The sequence below is a fragment of the Puma concolor genome, chromosome A2 (genome assembly GCF_028749965.1).
Source record: "Puma concolor isolate L17-30 chromosome A2, mPumCon1.1.hap2, whole genome shotgun sequence".
Lineage (NCBI taxonomy): Eukaryota > Metazoa > Chordata > Mammalia > Carnivora > Felidae > Puma > Puma concolor.
The window spans coordinates 157,611,441-157,632,347 of NC_141668.1; the positions used below are offsets into that span (position 1 = coordinate 157,611,441).

At 49.2% G+C, this 20,907-nt stretch overlaps 2 protein-coding genes and 1 long non-coding RNA gene across 6 annotated transcripts in view; 2 read left to right on the plus strand and 1 right to left on the minus strand.

The window, feature by feature from the left end:
• Window positions 1-1,761: 1,761 nt before the first annotated feature.
• ARMC6 (armadillo repeat containing 6) lies at window positions 1,762-20,842 on the minus strand. Of its 3 annotated transcripts, XM_086698520.1 has the most exons (9): window positions 20,709-20,823; window positions 15,752-15,885; window positions 13,585-13,758; window positions 12,417-12,499; window positions 7,265-7,838; window positions 5,504-5,649; window positions 4,045-4,176; window positions 3,603-3,740; window positions 1,762-2,535 (listed from the first exon to the last, which is right to left on the minus strand). In XM_086698520.1, exons 3-9 carry the CDS (start codon window positions 13,709-13,711, stop codon window positions 2,323-2,325), a joined length of 1,413 nt encoding a protein of 470 aa, XP_086554646.1. In that variant the 5' UTR covers window positions 13,712-13,758; window positions 15,752-15,885; window positions 20,709-20,823; the 3' UTR covers window positions 1,762-2,322. The 3 variants fall into 3 exon arrangements, with proteins under 3 accessions (XP_086554646.1, XP_086554645.1, XP_086554647.1); XM_086698519.1 differs by lacking the exon at window positions 15,752-15,885 and having other exon boundaries at window positions 20,709-20,842; XM_086698521.1 differs by lacking the exons at window positions 15,752-15,885; window positions 20,709-20,823 and having other exon boundaries at window positions 12,417-12,552; window positions 13,585-13,676.
• On the plus strand, window positions 2,415-17,286 carry LOC147583646 (uncharacterized). 2 transcript variants are annotated; one of them, XR_015248447.1, is made up of 4 exons: window positions 2,415-2,554; window positions 3,702-3,808; window positions 3,955-10,684; window positions 15,994-17,286. It is a non-coding gene; the product is annotated as an uncharacterized LOC147583646 (long non-coding RNA). The 2 variants fall into 2 exon arrangements; XR_015248446.1 differs by having other exon boundaries at window positions 10,603-10,684; window positions 15,994-16,434.
• SUGP2 (SURP and G-patch domain containing 2) overlaps window positions 20,806-20,907 on the plus strand; it is a 32,013-nt gene continuing 31,911 nt past the window's right edge. Inside the window, exon 1 of the mRNA XM_086698515.1 lies at window positions 20,806-20,905. The gene's annotated coding sequence lies outside the window, so the exon portion shown is untranslated. The remainder of the gene's footprint in view (window positions 20,906-20,907) is intronic.

The following is a 20,907-nucleotide window of genomic DNA, read 5'->3' on the forward strand; positions in this document are numbered from 1 at the left end:
CAAAGAAGCCTGCAGCTGGAGGAAGGCTGGCCAGGAGCCCAGGGGAGAACACTGGAGCTGTGGGGGCAGAGGCCTTCCCTCCAAATCACCCCCTTATTACTTAGGTGTATTTTCAAAAACATGCACAGGAAGTTGGAGAAAAGAAGGAAAATAGGAGCTTGCCCACATGGAACTCACGGACAGAAGGGAGCAGACAAACAGGAAAGCACATAAGCAAGGTGACCTCAGACAAGCTTACAGCTCAGAGACAGAGCACACAAGGTGACGGGACGAGTGTGCCAGTGAAGGGGAACTAGCAGTATCCCCATGGAGGCAACATGTGAGCTGGAACCTAGTGCCAGAAAGGAGCTGGCCATGAGGAGGGCTGGGGGAAAGGTGCTCCATGCAAGGCACAGCATGTGCAAAGGTCCAGAGGTAGGGAGGCTGATGTGGCTAGGAAGACAACTAAAAAGGAGTATGGGGAAGATGAGGCTGGGAGGTGGGCAGAGCCTGGAGAACAGTTGGTTTTATGGGGATGGCAATGGGGAGCCTTGGGCAGATTGAGAGCAGAGCTGGGGCAGGAACCATAGGAATGGTGCCTCAGGCTTCCCCAGAAATAGGCTGGCACCACCCACCTCCCATTAGACAGATGAGGCATGAGGCTCACAGGGCCTGAAGACTGCCCCAAGGTCACATGGGTGGCCCACCCAGAAGTCAAGTCAGGACAGCAGTTCCTGGAGCGGATGCAAGATCCTTGTACGTGTTTGGTGAGTCCCCAGTGGGGGAGTCAGAATGAGGTGATTGGGTCTGAGGTTCATGTCAGCCTCCCTGAGCTGGCATGGTCCTCCCAGTCGATGGTTGGGGAGAACTGGCCACATAGGGAGTTAGGACCAGGGTGATGCCACCCCTGCCCCAGCTATTTGCATCAGCCATGGAAACCAGGAGGCTTCTAGGAAAGGGTGTGAGTTAATATCAAGGACCAAATTCAGGCCCTTCTCAAGCTAGGGGAGACGAATGACAAGCGACAGGCTGAGCGTTCCAAGAGAGGCGAGGGGTTCCCAATGTGTGGTCTAGAGAGGTCAGGCACAGCGCCCGGAGCCCACCAGGGGTCTTGAAGCTACCTGACCCTGCCTGGGCTGCACAAGCTGCCAGATGACCACAACATGACCCCCAAGTAGAAAGGCAGAGGAGAGCTGGGGTTTGCTGGGCACAGCTGCCTGGGGACCCCCAGGACACCTGGGGGTTGCGGTGGGCATTTGGGGGCAGCTACAGTGATGTCCATACTACAGATGGGGAATGTGAGGCTCAAAAAAGGCAGGCAGGCTGCTGAAGCCACCCAAAGAGCAATGACCTCAAGTCCCCAGGCAGGGGGATACAGGTCAGTCCTTCTAGGGTAACTGAGGTAGTGAAGCTAAGACAGTTGGGTACCTCCCATGTGCCTAACTGCTCGAACCCCCGGAGAGGAGCCTTTATTTTCGCCCCCCCATTTTACAGAGGATCATTCAAGGCTGAGAGAGATTACGTCACTAGCTCAAGGCCACAGAACTGAATGATACAAACTCAGAAATAGTGGCCTTGGGGCCCAGAGACCCTAAGTGTGAACCATGGCCCCAGCAGACTGTCTGAGAGTGACAGCAGATCATATATCCCAGGCTGTTCTAAAAACTCCTTTGCTTTCCTTAGTGACCCCACAGCCTCCCCAGATGTCTGCTCCTCTCCCATTCTCTTAGGCAGCTGGATGCAGCCTCCATACTCCACGGCACTATGGAAGAGATCCCTCCATTGTTCAGCTAACAATCTTTTATTACTGGGCAGTACTGACTGGTCTGGGACCCCTGGAGGCAGAAGAGCTTGGTCCTCGCCCTCTGTCCAGCAGAGCAAGGCACCTGCAACCCATATTACAAGTGAGAGACCAGCAGGGGAGAAAACAGACTTGTAGGAGCTGAAGCAGGGCCCCACCCTGCTGTGAGATTGGCCGGCAGGCTTCTAAATTTCAATCTTTCAATCAGCACATCACCCCTGGGCAATGCTAAGGAGGCCATTCTGGTAGGAAGGGGCATGGGGTGGGGGTGAGAGGGCAGGATGAGTAACACCAATGCTGTTGGCTGGTGAGGGGAACGAGGTGAACAGAGACCAGGTCCCAGGAGCTGCTTTCTGCTGTGTAGATGCTTCACCAATGCTCCCTTCACACCCTAGCCCGGTGCCTGGTACCTGATCCCATCAGAAAACACCTCTTGCTGAGTGGGGGAGGAATCCGGGGAGTAGAGTGGCAGGACACAGACCTCCTCCCTATTCCTGAGTCATATGACTCATCCAGAGCCACGGCCCAGACTGAGCCTGGGGTCATGGCGCCAGGTTGCCCTTTTGGCCAGTCCACAGCTCCCGGAGCTCAACGCGGCAGCCAAGGTCCCGCAAGGCAGCTTTGGCCACGTCCTCACAGTCACGGTGGGCAGCACGGGCCTGCAAGATGAGTGCTTCAGCCCCCAGGTCCAGGATGGGCTGTGAAAAGGCCTGGCTTCGAGCCACCAGGTTACGGATCAGCATGCAGGCCTGTTTCTGGGAGGGAGAACTGAAGGTGAGTGGCTGTAAGCTGGTGCATGGGGTCTACTCTGACCTTGGGGCCCTCACCATAACACGGGGCAAAGATGACCACAACCAACATACAGCAGGTACCTACGCTGTGGTTCATCAGGCTAGGTTCATGTCTCCACTTCATCCTCTCAGCTGCCCCGGGAGGCAGGGCTGATTTCCCCATCTCCCAAGCGAGGAAACTGAAGCTCGGGGCAGCCAAGTACTTGGCAGGTGGGGCAGATCCCTCAGGTGTAGGACCCTCTGTCTCAGAGCAAGATCCCCTGAGGCTGGCAAGAGCCAGCAGAGAGTCAGTGGGAATAGGGGGGTTGTGCACGGGGTCCACCTGTCAATTACATCATCACCCATTCAGCCAACATCTGTGCCTTGCTCCTCTGCCATGTGTGGGTGCCACAAAGCACCGCACCATTGGGAGGCTAGATGAGGAAGGGAGGTGTGAGGGGCTGTCTGGCCAGGGTGATCAAGCGTGGGCAAGGTGATGAGCGAGCCAAGGGCACAGTGTCCCAGAGGAGACACTATCGGCAGAAAGGCCCTGAGTGGGACAGAGCCTGGTGTGTCTAAGGACCAACAAGGAGGCCCCTGTGCTGGGAGGGTGCAAGAGGTGGGAGTGGGGGAGGTGGGGACAGTCCTGGCAGATACAGGGAGGTGTGTGGGTCTCCGGCAGGGGCACGCACAGCCTTGTCTACTGCTCGGCTTCCCTGACTTCCCAGTAAGGTACGGACAGTGGGTCCTGCATGCAGAACATGAAGGAGTGGCCATGGTCAGCAAGGAGCTTTCCAAAAGTTCCAGCAGATCCCCACCTGCTCTCCTCCCATCTCCCGCTCCTCGAACTATCCCTCTATAGGGACTGTTAGGAAAGGAAAAGATCACTGCAGGAACAGCAAAGGAACAGGAAGACAGCCGTGGGCAGAACTGGGAAACAGATATAGGACTCGGGGGGCTGAGAAGTGGAGACCTTGAGAGAACTGGGCTTTGATAGGGACAGGGACAGGGAGGGCCTGAGTCCTGCTCCCTCCTCCTATCCCCAGGCTCACCTGCACTCCGGCCTCTTGCGGGTGTGCCTTCATGGCCTGCAATGCAGCCAGGGCCCCGCCACCCTCCATGATGACCCGGCTGTTCTCTGGCTTTCGCAGGGCCAGGACGCACAGGGCTGCACAGCTCTGCTCGCACACCTGTGGGCGTCATGGGAATGGCTGAGACAGTCAGATGCCCTGGCGGGCCCCCATAGTTAATCCCCCAGGTGAGTGCCCTGCAATTTCACCTGGATAGATGGCTGCCAGCCCATGTATATACCAGATCAGTAATAACCAGAGTGATACCAAGGGATAAAAACATCAACCACGCTCTGAAGGTCTCAACCCAGGCCTCTCGTGTGCCCCACTCCAGCCCTAGCCCTGCTTGAGGAAATGGGAAGGAGCACCATGCAGATACAGCCACTGTGCCCCACCTTGTGTGCGTCCCGCCTGAGGTAGGTACCTGGGGGCTGGCCAGGTGCTGGGTCATGACAGCCACGATGGACTCTGTCCCACCAGCTCGAACAATGGCATCCTTCACATCATCATTGCCTGCGATGGCCCTCAGGGCACTCAACACTTGCTTCACAAGGTCCTAAAAGGGAGGGCAATGTGGGGGTCACCTCTGGCCAGCTCATCCTCCTGTGCTATGCCAGACGCTGACGGCTTGGTTGCTGGTTGGTGGGAAGGGGGTCTTGAGGGAGGGTCTAGGATTGTTTTGCTATTTGAACAATTGGTGGGGCCAGCCTGGGGCACGCAAGCAACGTGTAATGGCAGGGTTATTACTTGCTGCATAAAAAAGGCAGGGAGCAGGGCACCTGGGTGGCTCAGTCAGGTAAGCGTCGACTTCAGGTCATGATCTCATGTTCATGGGTTCAAGCCCCGTGTCCGGCTCTGTGCTGACAGCTCAGAGCCTGGAGTCTGCTTCAGATTCTGTGTCTCCTTTTCTCTCTGTCCTTCCCCTGCTCATGTTCTATCTCTCAAAAGTAAATAAATGTTAAAAAAAAAAAAAAAGGTTAAAAAAAAAAAAAGGCAGGGGAGGCTTAGCAGGGTAGACCCTGTGAATTACATTTAAGTCCAGGCCAGGCATTTGGACAACTTTGAAACCCCTCACACACAGAGGGGACATATGGCTCAGACCAGGAATTAGAGCACAGGGTCCTCTGGCCACAGCTGAGTCCTCAGGTGAGTGCCAACCAACCTGAGCTGAGGACAGCTGACCAGATGCTGCTGGGACTGCTGACCTCCCCAGTGAGGGGCAGAGCCATGAAAGAGAAAGAGAAAACAGTAGGAGGGAAACCAAGCCTCCACCCACCCCCGGCAGTGCAGAAGTACAAACAAAATCCATCCCCTCATTTGCTTAAGCTGGGTCAAATTCAGCTTTCTGTCACCTGCACAGAAGGAGCCTGGGTGACATCATGAGCGGGGGTTGGGGACAACAGGACTGTTGCTGCCACAGGCCAGGCATGTACACAGAGGGTTGATATGTGACAGCTAAATGAAAGAATAATGAATAGGGGTCCCTGCCCCATTTTACAGATGGGGAAACCGAGGCACCAAGGATTTGCCTCACTCAAGCTTCACACACCTGAGCCAGGGTAAGGGCCAGCCCCTGCCAACACCCACTTGCATTCCTCCCCCTGCTGGCAGAAAATACAAAGGTGCTAGAGAACAGTAAGAGAGGGTGGGTGGATTTGTTTTCCCCAAAAACTTTACTTCCTACCCTCAGGTCAATGAGAAGTGAAAACTGCACTTTGTTTCAGGGGTCAACCATGTTCTGGTTCAAGCTTGTCTGGGTGGCAGGGACCCAGAGGGGCAGAGTTCACTGAGAAGTCTGGAACCCTCCCTTGGCATCAAGAGAAATGACAAATCGAAACCCAAATGAGGGGGCGTCACACCCTAAGACGGCTCTGGAGGCCCACCTGGTGGTCGCTGCAGTTGGCCAGGAGGGCCACCAGGACACCGAGGCCCCCAAGGTCGACGACCTCCTGGCAGAATTCGTTGCGGACAGCCAGGCGGGATAGGGTGCTGCAGAGCTCACTCAGGACACTGGGGTTGTCAGAGAATGCTGTGGAGGGCGAAGAAGAGGAACCACTGGGGGGTGAAGCACATGGGAGAGGACCAGTCCCAGCTTGGAGCCAGGAGCCGGCGGTCCTGATACAAATCCTGCTCAACCTGGGAAGCTGGGCCCTTCTGCCAGGCAGGGTGGCCACCAGTAACAGGAGCGCTCCGGTGGACACCAGGGCTGCCCAAACCTGCAGTGCCCCCTGCTGGCCACAGGAGAAGACACAGGAACACGCCCTCCCCCACACCGTGTCCCAGATAAATTCCAGACCAACTGATGATCTCAACTAAAAAAAGAAAACCATAATAGTGCTATAATAAAACATCCAAGGCTATTTTTATGTTCTTGGGGTGGGAATGACCTTTCTAAGTGCAACGGGAAACCCAGAAACTGTAGAGGGACATATGGATAGAGTTGACCCAGGCAAAATTGAACACAGATGCCGAAGACTAAGTTCAGAGGCACGAGGGAGGAGACGCCTGCCTGCACTGAGGCCCACATGGGGGGGTGGCGGATAGCCATAATTTATACAGAGCTCTGTGACAGTCAGTTGGTATGCCCCCCACCCCCACCCCGGGATAGGGTGCAGCACCCAGCAATGGCATGAACACTAATCTGAGTAGAGGTATCTCTAGATGTGGTGACATCTATGAACGGCCGACTTCAAGATGACCCCTGATGGTCTGGGTGGGCCTTGTCCAGTCAGCCGAAGGCCTTAGAGGGAAACTAAGGTATTCCTGAAGAGGAAGAAACTCGTTGGAGGACTGTGGTGTTGGCTCCTCTCAAGCCTGCTCCATGGATTTCAGACTCAGCAGCCCCACAGCCACATGGGCCAATTCCTTGAAATAAATATACATATACATACACAAACATATCCCACTAGTTCTGCTTCTCTGGTAGAACCCTGACTGGTATGAATTCCTGTTGATAAACAAGAAAGATGTAAACTACCCCTCAGAAAAGCAGCCGGACTTTGCAGATAGTCAGAACCTGTTTTCACCCTCTCCGGAGGTGTGGAGAAGAAACTGAGGCAAGCCTGTCTCTCCAGAAGACAGGGCCAGAGTCAAACACACAAGCCTAGCCATAGAGCCAGAGCCACAGGCAGGCTGGGAAGAATTCATTCTTCTAGCATCTTCTATGCATCAAACCAGTCAGGCCTTTTCTGGTGGGTACAGTGGAAAGAGGCAGGGAATTTAGGGTCTGAACATTAGCACTGTGACCTCCTGTGGCTGGCTCGCCACAATCACCCTAGTCAAGAACATGTACATGCCTAAGAATTTGTGGCTAAGTATGAACCAAAGTGTAAACCTCTGCTGGGGACCATCTTTGGGAAACACCCTCATTTGTCCCCTTGGGAAGCCCTCCCTTCTCCACTCTGTGTGAGTGGACAGAGCCAAACCCCTTCCCAAATGGCTCCAGAAATGGGCACAAAATTTGGTCCTGGCCAACGAGCACTGGTCTGGAACTCCCCAAGAGCAGCAACCAAGAGTAGGTACACTGTTCCACTAAGGCTGCCGTGTGGGTGAGGGTAAGCCAAAAGAGGTAAGCAGAAGTAATCTTCTGGGGCCAGCCTGAAGTAATCTTAAAACCCAACTCTCTCTTTCACACCTGCTCTTACCTTTGGCGGCCTCAATGAGCACCTTCAAGCCTCCATTCTCCTGCACAATCATCTTGGCATGGTCGTGGGCACGGCCAAAGGGCACACGGATGTCATCATCGAAGGTCATGACTCGGAGGGCCCAGCAGGCCTCCTTGACCACATCGGCGCAGTGACCATGCCGGGTGATGGCACCGGTCAGCAGGGGCAGCACACCGGCCTTCACCAGGCTCTGCCGATTCTGCTCGTGCTTCAGGCAGGCATGGCACACACAGCGGATCCCAGAACAGGTCAGATCGGCTGCATCGGCATTCTGGGCCAGTGTGGTCACCAGCAACTGCAAGCCCTGGGTGTCTAGGAGATCGGGCTGGCCTTCGGTCAGGACCGACACGGCATTGAGGGCCTGGAGCAGGAGGCCCTGGTCACTCACTACAGCAAGCTTCCAGGCAGCGAGAAGGATGGGGTAGGCCCCTTTCTGGGCTGCCAGGAAGCGGCAAGGTTTGTGCTGCTTGCACTGCTCAAAAAAGCGGGCAAGATGCGCTGACACTTCCTGGGGGCGAGAGTGGGCCACGGACTCCTGTAGATCATCCAGGGCCTAGAGGACACGGGAGAAGCCTCAGTGTCAGCTCAGCCCGAAGAGGTTCCACGGTGAGTGTCGCACCCCCGCGCGCTTCCCTCTTCTGGGATCTAGGGCTGTGGTGGAAATTCAGTCCAGCTGTGGCAGCTTCCACCTTGTGCTTTTAGGAGCTTTCAGTGTTAGAGGCCACATAGAGAAGGACAGACCCAGCTATCTCAGCGTCCCTCCAAGGAGCCACACACATGAATGCTGACAAATTAAACATTCTAGCCCCAGCTGCCATTGCAAGAGGGTCCAAGAGAGACCGGCAGAAGAACCATCTGGCTGAGCTCAGTCAACCCAGCTGAATCATAAGGAACATAAAACGGCTGCTGTTTGGGGCTGCCTATCATGCAACTGTAACTAACGCACCCTCCAGTGGCCAGCTCTCCAAGGAAGGTGAAAGCTACCTTTGCCAGACCTGCCGATACCAGATGTCTCCTGTTTGTCTCTCCCATTCACTCCACAGATATATATCTGCCAAATGAAACCACACCAGACATACTGTTGATTTACCCCAATTCAACACAAAGCCCTTGGGGGAAAAAGTAATAACAAGAGAAAACAATTTGAAAAGAGTATACAGGGGCACCTGGGTGGCTCAGTCAGTTAAGCGTCTGACTTTGGCTGAGGTCATGATCTCATGATTTGTGAGTTCGAGCCCTCTATTGGGCTCTGTGCTGACAGCTCCAAGTCTGGAACCTGCTTCAGATTCTGTGTCTCCCTCTCTCTCTGCCCCTCCCCCACTTGCACTCCGTCTCTCTCTCTCTCTCACATATAAACTAAACAAAAAAGAGCATACAAGTCTAGCCACCATTTAACTCCATCACCTCCACACCTGTCTCAGCAATGAGTCTAAGATGAGCCCAAGCCTCCTGGAGCTCAGGAAATCACTGGCCCCTGGCCCCAGGGAAGGCAGTTCTACAGATAACCATCAACCCAACCCAAAGGGCTTTGATTTAGCCACAACTGCCCTGAAAGGCTAGGATGCCCAATGGACAACCCTCACTGAGCTAGATTTGTAGAGTTACCTGAGCATATGTTTCAATGACATGGAATATTAATGGACTAGAAGCAGAGAATGTGACTTGAATAGACATTTACCAAAGAGGATACGCTGGTGGCCAATCGCCATGTGAAAAGATGTTCCACATAACCAGTCAATAGGGAAATGCAAATCAAAGACACAATGAGATACCCTCATATCCATTACAAGATGGCTACAATAAACACACACACACACACATACACACACACACAGAGCCAGAAAATAACAAGCGCTAGTGAGGATGTGGAGGAATGGAGCCCTTGTGTGTTGCTGGTGGGAATGTGAATTGCTGCACCCATTGTGGAAAATGGCCTAGAAGTTCCTCAAAAAATTAAATAGAGAATTACCATATGATCCAGCAATCCCAGTTCCAAGTACATACTCACAAGGACTGAAAGCAGTCTTGAAGAGATATTTGTATATCCACGTTTACAGCAGCATTACTTACAGTAGACAAAAGGTGGACACAACCCAAATTTCCATCCATGGATGAATGGATAAACAGAAGGTAGTCCAGTCACACAATGGGATATTATTAGCCATAAAAAGGAACAAAATTCTGACCCAGGTGACAACATGGATGAACCCTGAGGACCTTGTGCTCAGGAAAATGAGCAGGACCCAAAAGGATAAATACTGTGTGACTCTACTTACAGAAGGTCCCTAGAGGAGTCACAGTCATAGAGACAGAAAGTAGAATGGCCAGGGGCTGAAGGAGAGAGTGGGGAGTTCGTGTTTAGTGGGGACAGTTTCAGTCTGAGAATCCAAGAAAGTCCTGGAAATGGATGGTGGGGATGGCTGCACATCAATGTGACTATACTTAATGTTGCTGAACCATATGCTTAGAAATGGCTAAGATGGTGAATTTGTGTTATATATATTTTACCATAAACCCAAGACAGGGAATGTAGCATTTTAGCAGGAACCCTGCAAGAAACTTGAAAAGCTGGGCCACAAGTGCCATTGAGGATGCATAGTGCTGGAGTTCTCATACTCTGGGTTTAGTAAGGTAAGACAGAAAAAGAAAATGACCAAAATTGGCATCCTAGTAACCATTCAATTTATGGGGAATCTCTTCCTGTCCTGGGTCACATCAGGAAGGCGAGTCTCTGAGCTGGCTGGTGGTCTTCACGGTCCCTAGGTGCTGTGACCCTGCTGATGGCTGAGGAAAGGACAGTGGCTAACGTGAAGGTGGCAGAGCCAACTGTGCTCCACCTGTGACAACTCGGCATTGTGATAGGGGTTTTGTCCTCCACCCTGGGGTCCTTCTCTCTATGACTGATGGCCTTTATTCTGAAACTCCTCACATATAAAACCAGTCCAGGGTGCCTGGGTGGCATTGTTAGTTAAGCATCCGACTTCAGCTAAGGTCATGATCTCATGGTTGGTGAGTTCGAGCTCTGCATCGGGCTCTGTGCTGACAGCTCAGAGCCTGGAGTCTGCTTTGGATTCTGTGTCTCCCTCTCTCTCTCTGCCCCTCCCCCCACCTCAAAAATAAATAAACATAAAAAAAAATTTTTTTTTTAATTAAAAAAATAGTAAAATAATAAAATCAAACCGGTCTGGCTCATTTGTACTCAGAGAGTTCCAGGACTTCTTGGTTTTGTTTCTACAAGTCTGTGGGCAACAAGTTTCATGACTCTGGTAGATTCCTTTCAAAAGGCATCACGGAGTTGAATTTTTCTCCTTCTACAGATAAGCCTTTTTCACACATGGGAGCCACAACAACTGAGGTCAACGGTGCTGTGGCATGAGAAGGGGGTCGTTCAACTTCAAGGTGAGAATAAGGCTGGGAGGATATGAAACCCAATGTGTGTGGTGCCTCCCACATGGAAAGGGAGAGAAGGGGTTGATGGGAGAGATATGACAGGGACTTTCAGATTTTGCTATAAATGCTTGACTACTACTTAAATCTTTTATGCCAGATACGTTCACATTCTTCTTCAATAATGAAAAATAAAAATTTTAAAGTCAAATTAAGAGGAGTAAAAGAGCAAAGGTTGTAAATAAATGGAGTTTCCTATACTGCTGGTAAAAACATCAGAGCTGTTCCCAGCTTGACTGGAAGAGGGACCTGGGTCTGAGTCCCAGCTCTGTCCCTCACTGGCTATGATCACAGTTGAGTCAGTTATCTTTGGGAAGCCTCAGATTCCTGATCAGCAAAATGGACTAACAACAGATTGAAATAATATGTTTTAAGACTTTACCACAGGGGCATCTGGGTGACTCAGTTGTTTAAGCGTCCGACTTTGGCTCAGGTCATGATCTCAGGGTTCGTGAGTTCGAGCCCTGCGTTGGGCTCTGTGCTAACAGCTCAGGGCCTGGAGCCTGCTTCTGATTCTGTGTCTCCCTCCCCTCAGCTCCTCCCCTGCTCACACTCAGTCTCTCTCTCAAAATAAATAAAGATTAAAAAAAAAATTAAAAAAAAAAAGAATTTAGCACAATGCTGAGCACTTAAGAAATACTCAGTGATTACTAAAGACTATTGTGACTAAGATGGTTCATATGTAAAGGGCATCTACAAATCAATAAGAACACGATGAACAGCCCAATAAAAAAATGGCCAAGACAGCAAGCTTATTTTAAAATATATTCATCCTTACTAGCAAATAAGTCAAAACAACAATGAGAATTTTCTCAAAACCTCTGTGAGGCAGGAGATGGTGAGGAAGCTGGGGCAGGGAGAAGTAAATACCTTGCCTTGGGCAGAGCTGGGTTCACACCCAGGGCTGTGTCTTCTAACTTCCTCTTTTATCACTACACTCTCTTGTTGTCAGGTAAATCATTTTTTTCCTCTTTGCAGTACCCATCTGTGGGTATAAATAAGGATAATAATCTCAACCTTGGGTCTTTGGGAAAATAACTTGATATAGCACAAAGAAAGCACCTTGCACAGAACTGATTCCATAGTCAGTTTTCAATAAACACCAGAGCCTTTTGCTGTTTTATCAAGAGCTGTTTTATCAGTGTTTGATGGATGATCTTAAGGAAAGCATTTAACTTCTGTGAACTTTACCTTCCTTGCTTGGGTGCTGGAGAGTGAGGACAGGCTCTGGGTCTCTGTTTCCCCATCAGTAAGTCAGGGACCACCTACCTCGCAGGCCAGTTTTAGTGCTAAGAGGGCAGGCTGTAATGTGCTGGTGAACAGTCAGTGCTTAATAGGTGACAGTCTTACTAGGGTCCCATTCTCTTCCTGCAATTCCTGTCCGTCTCTGAGCAAACTCAGTGGTTGGGAGGCTCCTCCCAAGAGACTCCTCCATGGCTCCTTATCCCCCAAAGCTCCCAACACCAGGGACTACCATGAACACCGTCCAGCCCCAAAAGGCCCTCAAATGTTAACTCAGGAGCCCTGGCTACAGCTCAGGCTTGCGTGTACATGCTGGGTGCCTGCCCTTCAGAGCCTGCATCTGCCGTCTGGTAACCAATGAAAAGGTATCCCTAACAGACCGTTAAAAGGTGGAACCACATGTGTAAGGCCAGCCTTGTCCACATGGGCCACCCCTTCCTACCTGGAGGATGTCATGTGTAGGCTCCTGGGGTCCATCTGCAGAGACTTTGGGTGCCAGCTTTACAATGTTGCTCAGATCCACCCCTGTGGGGGGTGGGGGAATCAGGAAACAAGTGACAGCCATCATCCCGATAGGCCTGCTGGAACATACCTCATGTCTCTTCTTCAGGGACCACCCCACTCTGAAGACCTTTGGGGGTCTACCCAGCTCCCCACCCCAAACCCTCTGCACCAGGACCCAGTAGCCACATCCATACAGGGGTATAACGATGTGGCAAGGGGGTGGTCTTTGCCCTTTGACCCTCTCCAACCAATGGGAGCAGAGCAGTAGTGAGGCTGCAGGCCACACTGCAGTGAGGGACACATTCTACCTGGTGAATGGAGATGGGAGAAGACCTCACAGACTTATCCCTTGGGGCTCCCATTGCTCCTTACCCTGCATCCTCCCATTGTGTCCTCACCCACCCTGGCACCACCAAGGAAGGCCCCATTGCACAGAACACTTCTGGGTACTCCTCTAGTCGCTGTCCAGTGTCTATACCCCACTCTGTGCCCAGGACACAGACGTTGGACCCTGGGTTCCCTTGCCCTCTGGTATCTGACTGGGCTTGGCCAACAGGGACCAGGACTGGAGATCAGGAGCGGTACGGTGGGGTACTCATTCCCAGCTCCCTGCCTCTGCCACTATCAGATGACTCTCCATCCCCAGCCATGGACCGCTGTGGGGCAGGGGAGGTCCCTGCTGTGGCCAGGGGACAACAGGTCCCCTGTGTGACAACAGGTATGACAATACCCCTTTCTGTCCCCATGAACTCAAGCCAGAATGCAGGTGGGCAGGGAGGCAGGTGGCCCTGTTTCCTGAGAGGTGGTCACGAGAAGCCTGAAATCGATGGGTTCGATTTCAATTAAAATGAAACCCACTTTGAAGGATTCAGCCCTGTAGATGTCTGGGTGGGGTCAAGGCAAGTAGAGGGAGGGCGAGAGTCAAGTGGGAGAAGACCGCCAGCCTATCCGGGGCAGAGTGCAGAGAAGGGACAGGTCCAGGGCTGCCACACAGGCAAGACAGAGCCACGGTAGGACATCACTCCTGTATGTTAAGAGCTGTGGACTGGAGGTGACTATCGGGCAAAGAGCCAGACTAGCGCTGGGACAGAGCCATGCTGCCCTACCTTGCGATTCAAATTGTTCCACAGCTTCTTTTACTGCCTCCTCTGGTCCCATGTCGAACTCTTCAATGTTTTCACGAACGGCTGCATCGAAGGTCTCCTGGGTGATGCGCTTGGAGGCCATCTTCATCTCCTGTGCATGGAGTGGCAGGTGCCCGCCTGATAGACACTCCCAAACTGAGAAGTCAAGAGAGGAAGAAAGTTTCATTGAGGGTGAGAGGACAACTGAGAGCCTGGCTATCATTTAGGGAACCAGGGGCCAGAGTCCAGGACCCACCAGGAAAAATTCTTACAACCTGGATCACAGAAAAGGCTGATACCCCACCATGTGCAGAGCTTCTAAAAGTACAGAAGAGGGATGCCTGGGTGGCTCAGTCAGTCAAGCATTGGATTCTTGATTTTGGCTCAGGTCAACATCTCACGGTTCATGAGATTGAGCCCCACATAGGGCTCTGCACTGACAGTGCAGAGCCTCCTTGGGATTCTCTCTCTTCCTCTCTCTTTCTGCCCCTCCCTTGCTTGTTTGTGTGTGCTTGTGCTCTCTCTCTCTCTTGAAAAAAAAAAAGGTGCAGGGGTGCTTGGGTGGCTCAGTCAGTTAAGCGGCCGACTTGGGCTCAGGTCATGATCTCGCAGTTCATGGGTTCGACCCCCATGTCGGGTTCTGTGCTGACAGCTCAGAGCCTGAAGCCTGCTTCGGATTCTGTGTCTCCCTCTCTCTGTTCTTCCCCACTTGCACTGTCTCTCTCTCTCTCAAAAATAAACATTAAAGAAAAGTGCAGAAGAGGGCAGGTAGTTTACATTTTATCTAAGAAAGGGGAGACATTAATATGTGTCCTTACAGTAAACAACAAAGAAAGGATAAAATAACCTTAACAACATTATGTGTTATTACACCATCATAAAGAAATAATATATGATTATAATACTATATTATACGTAACCTGTGTTATCTGTGATGTGCAATATGCATCGTAATATGTAATGTTATAGCTATATGATACTTCATTATATAACTAGGTATTCCATAATGTAACTATATAATAAAACAACTTACTTATAATGGTACGCTATTATACCAATAAAAGCTTCAAAATAAAAATTAATAGTAATAAGTAAAATGGAACACTAAATCAAAAACTAATAGAAATAGTTTCCCAAAAGGGGAGGTAGGGAAGAGGGTGATGTGGGCAAGACTAAGACTAGAAGCTGGATTATTTTCTCCGAATGTACCTTATTTCATTGGTTTAAATTTAGAACTCATGTAAATGCTTTACATGCTTAGGAAAATAAATAAATCAATATGAACCAAAATAAAAATGAAAGCAATTCCTAAAAATCAAGAATAAAATGAAAACCATGAATCTAACCGTTTATCTACATGGAGTTTAAAATGCAGTGATGGGGGCATGTGGGTGGCTCAGTCAGTTAAGTGTCCCACTTTTTTATTTTGGTTCAGAGCATGATCTCACAGTTCCTGAGTTTGAGCCCTACATTGAGCTCTATGCTGACAGTGCAGAGCCTGCTCGGAATTCTCTGTCTCCCTCTCTCTCTGCCCCTCCCTCCTTCCCTCTCTCTCTCAAACATAAATAAATAAATAAATAAACTTAAAAAAATGCAGTGATTGGGGCACCTGGGTAGCTCAGTTAAGTGTCTGACTTTGGCTCAGGTCATGATTTTGTGGTTTCATGACTTCGAGCCCTGCATCGGCCTCTACGCTCAGAGCCTGGAGCCTGCTTTGGATTCTGTGTCTCCCTCTCTCTCTGTCCCTCCCCACTTGCATTCTGTCTGTCTCTCTCTCTCAAAAATAAATAAACATTAAAAATTTTTAAATATTTTATATATTTTTAATATGTTTATTAATTTTATTATTATTTTAATTTGTTTTATTATTTTATTTTATTAATATTTTATATAATTTATTTTTTTTTTACATATTACGATGCATATTGCACATCTATCACTAATGCAGTGATAGAACCATATGTTCTTACTGGGATGTACAATAAGTATAGAAAAGAAAAATTTACAAAAGAAAATCTTCAACAGTTTTCAGAAATCACGTTATCAAAAATGATATTAGTAATGCTATTCAGAAGCTAATGTGGATATGGCAAGTGAGTCATAATACTTATGTCATTAGGAACTAGCCTAAAAGAAAAAAGATTCTAACATTAAAAAATCCAAAAAATAGGGATGCCTGGGTGGCTCAGTCGATTAAGTGTCCAACTCTTGATCTCAGTTCAGGTCTTGATGTCAGGGTCATGAGTTCAAGTCCCACACTGGGCTACACGCTGGGCATGGAGCCTACTTAAAACAAAACAAAACAGAACAAACAAAAAGGTAAAAAAAGACACTTAGAACTAAATTCGGACTGGAATTATTAATACGAACTCATGATGTATTTTCTCTTAGGCAATAGGAACCAATTTTCTAGTGATATCAACTGAAAATACCTTGAGGAAATAACACCCTGAGGAAGTGAACACCCTGAACACCAACTGTGGTCCCTTAGTCCCATTTCCCACCAAAGAAGACAGGGCTCCTGGAGGAATGGCTGATTCTAGGACTGAGAAGAAAACAGGCCAGAGGAGACGAGCCAGGAACATCTTGTCAGACCAGAAAGCAAGGAAGCTTCTAAAAACAGACAGGGTCACGTCAAAGGACTTGGGAGCAAACCCTAAGAGTCATCAATGGGCCAAAGATGTGACAGGTGAGCAGTAAAAGAAAACAAAATAAAAAACAGTATTTTGATATCAAAATCAAAATCTGTGCATTCATAATAGTACTAAAACACACCCTGCTCGTTCTGTTGAAAACCAGCAAATAAAGAATCCAACATTTATCCTATGTCCCTCATATAATTACCAGGTTAGAAAGAGAGGATGAGGAAAAGTTCTGCTTTGTAGATGAACTCCAACTAATTATCCACAAGACAGATTTAGACAACCATCCACACAGGCTGCAAAACTGCGAGGAGCGAAACTGATAAGGAACCTGACAACGAGTGGGTAGTACCTGGGTCCACTGTGTGATTTCACATCACCAGAAGAGAAACCCATCACCACTGCCCGTGGACAAGAATGAAAAGCACCTATGAAGGTATCTTGCCAAAAACTCAAACCCAATATGACCATGCATACAATGGAACTTTCTGTGATGATGGAATATTCTATATCTGTGCCATCCATGTGAGTTCCAGCAGCTGAAACGTAGCTAGTGTGACTGAGGCACTGTGTATGTTTTAACTTCAATTGTAATTCATTTTAATGTAACATCCATCTGTGACTCGTGGCTATCATACTGGACAGGCAAGGATCTAGAGCTAATGAACAGTTTGTAGGAAATCAAGGTCAGAGGGACACGTCAACCAATACTATGGTGATGTGGGTCTGCAAAAATCACCATTCAGGAGGGGGGTAACTTAAACTACAGGACAAACACCTGGTGTTGTCAACAAATAAATCATGACAGCCATGAAAAGGACGGGGCGTCCATCAGCAAGTGAATGGACAAACAGAATGTAGTTATGTCTGAACAATGGAATATTACTCGGCCATAAAAAGGAAGGAAGCACTGACACACACTACAACGTGGAAGAACCTTGAAAACACCATGCTAAGTGAAAGAGGCCAGACACAGGTCCACACACATAGTGTGTGATTCCATTTATATGAAATGTCCAGAACAGGCAAATCCATAGGAACAGAAAACAGACCAGTGGTTGTAGGGGCGGGGGAAGGGGGATGGACAGTGACTGCTAATGAGTACAGGGTCTCCTTTGGGGGTAATGAAATGTTCTACAATTAGACAGTGGTGATGGTTACACAACTTTATGAATATACTTGAAATCACTAAATCGTACACTTTACTATTTATTTATTTATTTATTTATTTATTTATTTATTTATTTTTAAAGATTTATTTATTTAAGTAATCTCTACACCCAACGTGGGGCTCAAACTCACAACCCTGAGATCAAGAGTTGCATGGTCCTCCAACTGAACCAGCCAGGTGCCCCTAAATTGTACACTTAAAATGGGTGGATATCATGGTATGTAAGTAACAGATCAATTTAAAAAGTACTATTTGGGAGCGCCTGATTGGCTCAGTTGGTCAAGCATCTGACTCCTGATTTCGGCTCCTTATTTCTGTGAGATCGAGCTCCACCTTGGGCTCTGCGCTGATAGTACAGAGCCTGCTTGGGACTCTCTTCTCTCTCTGCCCTTCCCCCAGCTTGCGCTCTTTCTCTCTCACAAAATAATAAACATTAAAAAAAAAAAAAAGTACTGTTTAAAAACAAAAGCAAATGAAACCCGGCACAGGCAAAGGCTGAAAGCCAGAGGATTGTATCAACAGCTGGATGACCCAGCAACCCTGGGCAATATCTTTTCCTCTGCGAGACTAGTGGTAAATCACGGAGTCAAGTAAGACAGAACCCTAAGTAAAAACAGATTATGATCTCAACAAGGAGGTCTTTGGGGTACAAGTGGTTTAACACCTAATATTAACCACCCTCTCGTTTTAACAAAGGGGGAAACAGGCCTCAGGCCCAGAGCCCACCTGGGGTTAACAACTCCTTTCATTTTGCTTGTTTTACTCTATCTACCTCATTTATTGACGTACTACTTTCCGTTAAAATACATCATTTTAAAAATTTATAGTAAAGTGGCAAGAATAGTACAAAGAACACCTGTTCCATTCTAACTTTACCAGTTGTTAACATTTGGCCAAGTTAATCTCTTTTGGAGACACTGTATGTTCCTGCATACACACATACCATGCGAGAATATGCTCCTGGCATCAGACTCTTCCCTCCTAAAGACATCAGCATGAATCTCCAAAGAAAAGGACGCTCTTACATGTTCAATGCACAACGAAAATTTAACACAGGAAGTTTAACAGTGATACAATACTATTTGCTAATATACGCTCCATGATCAACTTTCTCAATTGCCCTAATATTGTCTTCCAAAACAATTTTTTTGTTTCTGGTCCCAGGTCTGTTATAGAATTTGAACATCACAGAAAACGTTAGGGGAACAAAGGCACAGGGAGTTCTAGGACAGCAGTAGGGGAATGTGACAAAAATTCGAGTGCAAATTTGGGCCATGTGGGAAACAGGCCATTCAAGCCCATGTTTCTCTTTGTGGAGGTGGCACAGGATGTGAATATTCCATCTGTGTTTGTGCAGATGTTTTGGGGAGGAGGAGGACGGGCTCTGGGGCCAGCCGGGGTGACTTGAATCCCAGGCCTTCCACTTAACTTCACTGTTGGTCAAGTCAACTCTCTCCTATGTAACATAGGGATAAACAAAGAGAATCTACTTCATAGGGCTGCAATGCAAACTCAGTCAGTTAATTCCATAAAGTGCTTAGAATAGGGTTTGGCACAGAGTAAGAGCTCAGTAAACATTAGCTATTGTTCCTTTCCTTTGTTGCTTAGAGGTAATTAGACCAGTTTACTTAGAGGGGGGCGAGGCATAAGGGCATCAAACACTTCACCTTGCTCCCTTGCAGATAGCCGCCCCCCCACCCCCACCCCTTTCTGGCCCAGAAGAACAAGGAGCCTGTTTAGGGACTGCTAAGGATTTTCCAGGTCAAAGGTGAAGGAAAAAAGTGAAGATTTTCTGTTTCAATAGTTTCTCAGTGAAACACCTGGGCTGGTATGTGCGTGAGGAGTGTTCCTGACCAGCTCCAAGGGGCAAGAACTTCCCAGCTGTGGCTGTTGGAGGGACTCTGTTCCTGACTCCACCACCCTAGGCACGCTTCAGACCCGAGTAGGCCAACAGTGAGTGGCCACTCTGTCACAGAGGCACAATCCTAAAGGCAAATGCCATTACGCCTACTTTACAGATGAGGAATCTGAAGCTTAGAGAGGGGAAGAACCTGCCAGAGATCACACAAGCAGTAAAAGGTCTGGCCATCATGCCACCTTGCTTCATGAATACCTTCCTTCCACCTGGGTTCTCTGAGGAGTTTCTGCTAGCTCTTCCAGGCTGCCTCATCCTGGGAGCCTCCCCTGACCACTTAGGACCTGTATGTGCTCTCTGACCTTGTCTCCCCTGCCCCATGAACTTCCCCCTACCCAGTCCTGAGCTCCCTGAGCTGGGGAGATCAATGTCTAGCTCTGGGACCACCTCTAGGGTGAGTCCTGCAGGAGTCCCCCAGGTCAGGCACAGGGCTAGGGGGCAGAATGAAAGTGCAGATCTGGAGCTCATGAGAAAGACGGTGCCTAGGAATGGTCATCTGGGAGCCACCTGGGAACAGGTCACACTAAGAAAGGGGGGAAACAGCATTACCAGCTCCCTTCATGGGTCCAAGGTATGAAAAGAAAGGGAGTTAGCAAGGCCCAACTGACACCCAGTTTTCCTTTCTAAGTCAGGGTTCTGCTCATCAAGAAAACACCGCTCTGACACAGCAGGGACTCTAATGACTCCTCATCTTCCTCCACCTGGACACACCCACCCTGGTTCAGGCACAGTCTGCAGCTTCCTCCCTGCCACACTGCACTTCTATTCTCCACTTAGTGCCAGACAGAAACTTGAAATCACAAAGAGACCTCATTGCTCAAAATCCTGCGGTGGCATCCCAACCTTCTCAGAACAAAATCCAGTCTCCTTACCAGCCCTTTGTCTACGTGGATTTTATAGGTCTCTTACCTACACCTTTCCACCCGCACTTTCCCACCTTTTTCTCATCTTTCCCAGCTACCAAAGGGACCCTCTTCATAACCACTCTGGTTAAAGCAGCCCCCTTTCTCCTACTGCATCATCCTTTTATTTTAATACTGTATCTACCTGGAGCTACATGGTTCATTTATTTCATTTGCATTTACTGTCGAGGCATTTCCTCAAATTTAACCTCCAGGAGAACTGGGGTCCAGTCAACTTTGTTCACCACCACGCAGCAGGCACTCAGTACATAGGTTATGAATGAATGAATAAATGAATGAAAAGAAAGCAGAGGCCAGGGAAATGGAGAATTTTGTCCCCCGGCAGCTGTAAGAGTCATTGTAAGGGTCATTCCCCAAAACCAGGTCCGCGAGGGCGGCGCCACAGTCACCAGCCCGACCCGGGGGCGCCCACTCCCCTCCCCGCGCAAAGGGACTCCGCAGCCTCAGCTTCTCACCCGGTCTTCGCAGCCACGTGGGGAAAGGGTGGGGCTCGCGACTGTCACCCGGCAGAGACACCTCTGGTCCCTTCCGGCCACCGTACGCGCGCAGGCGCGCTGGCGCCAATTCGCCTCGGCCTCCCTCAGCTCCACGGACCGCTCCCGGAGTGATCACAGGTGACTTCGAGTACGGGTAAAGCTGAGAGAGCCAACAGGT